The following is a 6490-nucleotide window of genomic DNA, read 5'->3' on the forward strand; positions in this document are numbered from 1 at the left end:
ACACACACACACACATTAGTAACCAAGTACTAAATGCACACACCATTACTGAGTAGTAAAAACACACAGACACACACACCACATATAACTGAATATTAACACACTAACTACTGTGTGTAGTTATTACGCCGTAACTAATATGTGCATGTGTGTGCTAGTAATCAGTAACTAATGGTGTGTGTGTGTTCCGATAAGTGTGTAGATAAATGTGTGTGTGTGTTTGAGTGTAGATAAGTGTAGCTGTGTGTGTAGATAATTGTGTGTGTGTGTAGGTGTGTGTTGAGAAGTGTGTAGGGGTGTAGGTGTGTGTGAGTGTGTAGGTGTGTGTAAATAAGTGTGTATGTGTGTGTGAGTGTAGATAAGTGTGTAGGTGTGCGAGTGTAGACAGGTATGTGTAGATAAGTGTGTGTGAGTGTAGACAGGTGTGTGTGTGTGTGTGTGTGTGGGTATGTGTAGATAAGTGTGTGTGTGTGTGAGTGTAGGTATGTGTAGATAAGTGTGTGTGTGTGTGTAGGTATGTGTAGATAAGTGTGTATGTGTGTGTGAGTGTAGATAGGTGTGTGTGTGTAGGTATGTGTAGATAAGTGTGTATGTGTGTGTGAGTGTAGATAAATATGTACATGTGTGTGTAGATAAGTGTGTGAGAGTGTGTGTGTGTGTGTGTGTAGATAAGTGTGTAGGTGTTTGTGTGTTGCATCACTTGATCCCTACTCTCAGTAATTACTCTTCCTCTTATATCTGTACTTTATGCTGCTCTGATCCTTGTAAATACACAATATGTCCAAAGGTTTGTGCACCTCGACCCTCACACACTCCAAACCACAGTCTGATCTACACACAGGTGTAGAACATCTCCATACACTGTAGCATAACAGCTCTGATTCCCAAACCGTACACAAAACGAGCTCCATGAGGTCAAAGTTATTGATGTGAAAGTTAGAGTAGAAAAACCTGCGTGTCCTGCACACATCCCTGAGCTCCTCAACCCCACTAATCCCCACAGCCATGCTGACATCGAGTGGAAGCCTTAATACAGCAGGTTGGAAGTGTGTATGAAAAGAACAAAACATCTAAAATCTATTACAATTAAAATATAATCCATTACTGCACATTACAGTGGAGTACTACAGGAAATCCTCCAACATATGCAATATACACAGGAGGAAGAGGAGCAGGAGGAAGAGCAGCAGGGGGAACAGGAGCAGGAGGTGAAGGAGGTTCTAATGTTTATGACCAGGAAAAAAAAGAATCCAGAGTTTTTCCGCATAATATTTTAATGTTGGCCAAAATAACCAATTTCCACATTTTTACATGACTAAAGAGAAAAGATGTAGTGTGAACATGTTGGTCCGAATCTGCTACAAAGATCTCCACTGCTGCTACCTCAGGCCAGCTGAGAACTCACTCACCCACTCACTCACTCACTCACTCACCCACACCCACTCACTCACTCACTCACTCACACTCACTCACCCACCCACACTCACTCACACTCACTCACCCTCACCCACGCACTCACACACACTCAATCACACTCACCTACGCACTCACTCACACTCACCCACCCACTCACACTCACCCACACTCACCCACCCACACTCACTCACACACACACACACACACACTCACCCACACTCACTCACCCTCACCCACGCACTCACACTCACTCACTCACACACCCACTCTCACACACACTCACTCACCCACACTCACTCACACTCACCCACCCTCACACACACTCACTCACACTCACCCACTCACACTCACCCACTCACACTCACCTCACACTCACCCACACACTCACTCACACTCACCCACACTCACTCACCCACACCCACTCACTCACACACCCACACTCACTCACCCACACTCACCCACGCACTCACACACACACTCACACACTCACCCACACTCACTCACACTCACCACACTCACTCACCTCACCCACGCACTCACACACACTCACACACTCACTCACACTCACCCACCCACTCACTCACACTCACCCACTCACTCACACTCACCCACCCACTCACTCACACTCACCCACTCACTCACACTCACCCACACTCACCCACACACTCAGTCACACACTATCACACACGTCTATGAATATCTGATGTTTCCGGGCTGAATGACTGTATCTCTGTAAATGCAGGTTAAACGGATCTCCATTAGAATATATGATTGATATATATATATATATATATATTACATTGTGACTCTCAGGCTGTTGTTTGTGTGATTATATACACTGCGTCTGGAAGGCTTGTGCGATATGAAGAGTTCTATCAGAGCACGGTGGATGCTGAAATCTGATTGGTCAGAAAGTGTGTATTGTGTCTGTATAACAGCGCAGCTCGGACTGTAGATTAGACATTAAGGTGAACGTCAGATTCGTGTTAATGTTTCACTTTAAACGTTTATGGTTTCTATAGTAACAGATAACGCACAGGGACTCGTGCTGCTGACGCGCCACAAAAAAAGCACTAATAATAAACTGATAAAAAAAAAAAAAAAACTTTCTATACCAAAGTGAAATGACTGAAGTGGTGAGGTTTTACTAGGAGATGTTTAGTTTACAATATAGAAAGACGTCTCGGGTGTAACAGAGAAACAGAGAGTGTTTTTTAGTTTATATACACGTACAGACAGACTGTTTATAGCTGCTATAACGTACGTGAAGAACAGAAATGTGAGAAATTGATCATGTTAATGGATTAGTTTTTTCTCGCTGAGACCGTGTGATTCTCTCTTCCTGAACACACAGCTGGAATTAGTATTTCTCCTCCCCTAATGTGCACAGGGTGGATCCTGAACACAGAATGTTTCATCTGTAACAGTGACCAAGAAGTAACAGATATCGCACAAGCCTTGTGTGTAATCACTCAAACACAAGATGCCAGTGTTCTATAGAGTTGCTTCATAATCAGATTATTGTTCTGTAATAAAAGAGGAAAAGAGTCAACAGGCGAGAATAACACGGCACCGTACATATTAAATACACATCACAATGTGATAGATATAAATACTCCTACCTGGTCCATAAACATGAGCTGTGTGTTGGTGAGTCAGTGAGTCTCCATGTGCTCTAGTAAACACTGACTGATCAGCTACACACAAAGTCATGGCAAAAGAATGACAATGTTCACTGCTGCCATACATAAAGATACAAAAACACATGTAACATGTATTGCTGGAAAAACGGCAGCGTTTGACGTTACACCAGCTTTCTGAACCATATAGTGTTCTTTGGCTTAGCTACAGAACTTTCTCCACATTGTAGATGGATTACAGGGAGGACTACGGTGAGTGTTAGAGGAGTGATGGGAACGCAAGAGTGTGAAGAAAATTACAGGGGGAAAAGTCAAAACACAAGCCCCACCCACTACACCGCTTCATTCAACCCCCGTTTCAGCAGTTTTCAGCTGAGATCATCTAAAATGTTTAGTTTTTTGTTCCCGACTAAGCGTCTCTCTCACTTCCAGTGTTTCCCCGCTGACCTGAAGTGAACTCTGGTCCATGGCACTGTGCTCCGCCTCCTCTCAAGGAATTCAGAGAGTTTTTTAATCTGGCATGTCGATGCATAACTTAGGTGGCGGCACAAAGTACTTCCCAGGACTCTGCGTGATGACCACGCCCGTCTTCTTGCGGAACATGGGAGCGATTTTAGGAGGCTCATGGACAGGAAGCTCTTCGGACACTTCGGAGTCTTCGTGCTGCAGGTCGTAGGAGATGTTGCCGTACTCCCGCAGGAAAGGAAACAGTTCCAGCAGAAACTGACAAAAGTCCTTACGGATGCCAAACCACCCTGAACGAGAGAATGAACAGAATGTGAGAGAAAAATGTAAAGGTGCCAATAGGGATAAAATGTAATATATTAAAATTATGTGTATGAGCGTGGCCTAAATAAAACAGACTAATAAAAAAACACTGTAAAAAAAAAAATAAAAAAAGGCAGAGCTCCTGAACTTACAATTAATGAATGTCTTTGTGGAAATTGTTGTTTTTTAGTTAATAGTTTTTTTTCTTTTGGTTTGCACAAATAGTTTTTACTTTATTAAAAAAATTGAACAAGAATGTTTAATTAAAAAAAGAGTTTTCTTTATTGCATTGTAAAAACCATGATGCAGTAGCGATATTTAAACACCAGGGGGCTGTGTGGCACCGGTCACGTGGACACGTTCTCATAAGAATCGCACAGAAATGATTTTTTAAACAGATTTGGTGCTTTATTACTATTGTTTTATTTTTTTAAGGATATATTTAATAATATCAGAACCTGTAATGCATTTCAATTATATATAAACATCACCTTTGTTTGTAGCACTTTTTTATATTTATCTTATACAGACAAAAACACTGTTGATTATAATAAAAAAGAATCTATTTGAATGTATTTTACAGATTTTGTTCTGAATATTCTGAGATTTAAATGGAAATATCTCTTGTATAATCGATGCTGTGACGTCTGGAGGAATTTTAACTGATATGAGAAAATGAGTGAGTCGTTACGCCTCTGCATCCTACAGAACTATTCCACACTCTGAAATGAAAATGATGTGATATTTATGACGGAAATGAACTCACAGTGATTGCCTCCTTTTTGGCCAAATGTAGTTGCCATCAGTGTCACCAGGGAGATCCAGAGGGGCACAAAGACCGGCACGAACTTGGACTCGTAATGACCATCTAACTTGTGTACGAGGAGGATCTGATGTACAATGTGAATGTGAAAAAACATAACGGGGAAAAATGAATGAAAAACAATAAACTACACACACACACACACACACACACACACACACACACACACACACACACACACACAATACCTCGAACGTCAGCAGGGGCACTACGATCGCCATCCAGCTGATGGCCATGGTGATGTGAGTGCGACGCTGCTCTGCGATCACGTCCATCGAGCGCAGGAAAAGCACAGACCAAACGATGTAATAAAGCACCACCAGACACAAGAAGGACATGAGGATCCACAGCGGCACACACACCACCTGTACAAAAACAAATCCATCCTTAAATACCAAAGAACAGAAAATCACCAGGAGGTGAATCAGGTGTGAACAGTGAACGTTAGCAGGGAAGACGTGATGAACACTTCTTTCAGTCAGTTGTGTTGAAAAAGAAGTTAAGAAAAAAAGAAGAAGAAACATCTGGAACCATGTGCCCCACAAACTGAGTGGTATGTAGAGAACACACCAGTGTAAAATCCTGTTTATAAGCAGTAAGAACTCTGAAGTACCCTAACCTGAAAACAGCTGCACAGTCAGGTCACATGACCTTCTCACACTGAGGGAAGGAGATCTTACCAGCCATGGCCAGTTGATGATTTTATCCAGCCGCAGTGCGATGAAGATGAACTGCAGAATGTTTACAGAGCACAGGATCTCCAGCTGAATAGAGAAGATAGAAATAAGAGTGAGATGTAGGACTGAAGTACAGACTCCTAAACTCTGATCAGTGACGTACCTCGAGCGAGCGGTCGTGCCTGAAGCCCCACACACACGCTGCTACAGAGACGGGTGAGACGAAGAAAAGCGGCATGAAGACCAGCAGCCAGAAGTGTTTTCCTCTCTCCACACGGTCACACACCAGAACCTCGAACGTCAGGAGGAGGAGATGGATCCCCACAGCAATCAGCATTGCCTTGAACTCGACACAGGTCTCGCCCTCAGCCCTGAAAATCACATGTACATGAACAAATAACCATCTGTCGACTGATAGCATGATCTTATAGTCTCAACCTTCTTACAGCATTCTGAAGGATATAATGGTCTCCTTCCACCTTCATTCCATATCAGAGATCTCACAGAGAAATCATAACTTGAGTTCTTATCGTCAAATCAATGTCTTACAGATGAAAATAGTCTTGTATGAAAACTTATAGTATAAAATCCTACAGACAAGCAGATGCGCTCTGACCTGTACTGAGGGTTGTGAGCCCATACTCCGGTGCCCACCGATGCCCCGATGATCACCATGAGCTTCCAGAGCCAGATAGGAGCAAACACGACCCAGTAACTCCACTCGATATCTCTGTCCAGGCGTAAGGACAGCAGCACCGAGAACAGCAGCAAACATGCATAGATCAGGAATTTACTGAAAGAGAAGAAGAAGGAGACACAGACAAGCTTAACGATACAAACTGTTCTATCTGGTGAAGATCAGATGATCATCTTCACAACACGTACAGGTTCACATGGGGTTTGTGGAACACTGCTCTGATATGAAGCCTGAAACCGGTCAGTTTGGGTTATTAGGAATGTGTACAGTTACACCATCAGTCTACAAACCTTTTAACCACCTCGTAATTAGATACAGTATCTTACAAAAGTAAGTGCACCCCTCACATTTTAGCAACCATTTTAGTGTCTTCTCACTTCTGTAGAAACGAAACATATTATACATAGACATTCTCTTCTAACTAACGATCAACAAAAGTGAGTCCACCCTCAGTGATAGCAGCTGCACG

At 42.7% G+C, this 6490-nt stretch overlaps 1 protein-coding gene across 1 annotated transcript in view; it reads right to left on the reverse strand.

Moving 5' to 3' along the window:
- Window positions 1-2908: 2908 nt before the first annotated feature.
- tmem185 (transmembrane protein 185) overlaps window positions 2909-6490 on the reverse strand; it is a 4555-nt gene continuing 973 nt past the window's right edge. Inside the window, exons 2-7 of the mRNA XM_046868589.1 lie at window positions 5941-6117; window positions 5488-5695; window positions 5328-5411; window positions 4836-5012; window positions 4591-4714; window positions 2909-3811 (exon numbers count right to left, since the gene is read on the reverse strand). Coding sequence (XP_046724545.1) covers window positions 3567-3811; window positions 4591-4714; window positions 4836-5012; window positions 5328-5411; window positions 5488-5695; window positions 5941-6117 — 1015 coding nt within the window. The 3' untranslated portion in view covers window positions 2909-3566. The remainder of the gene's footprint in view (window positions 3812-4590; window positions 4715-4835; window positions 5013-5327; window positions 5412-5487; window positions 5696-5940; window positions 6118-6490) is intronic.

This window comes from Silurus meridionalis, chromosome 15 (assembly GCF_014805685.1).
Source record: "Silurus meridionalis isolate SWU-2019-XX chromosome 15, ASM1480568v1, whole genome shotgun sequence".
Lineage (NCBI taxonomy): Eukaryota > Metazoa > Chordata > Actinopteri > Siluriformes > Siluridae > Silurus > Silurus meridionalis.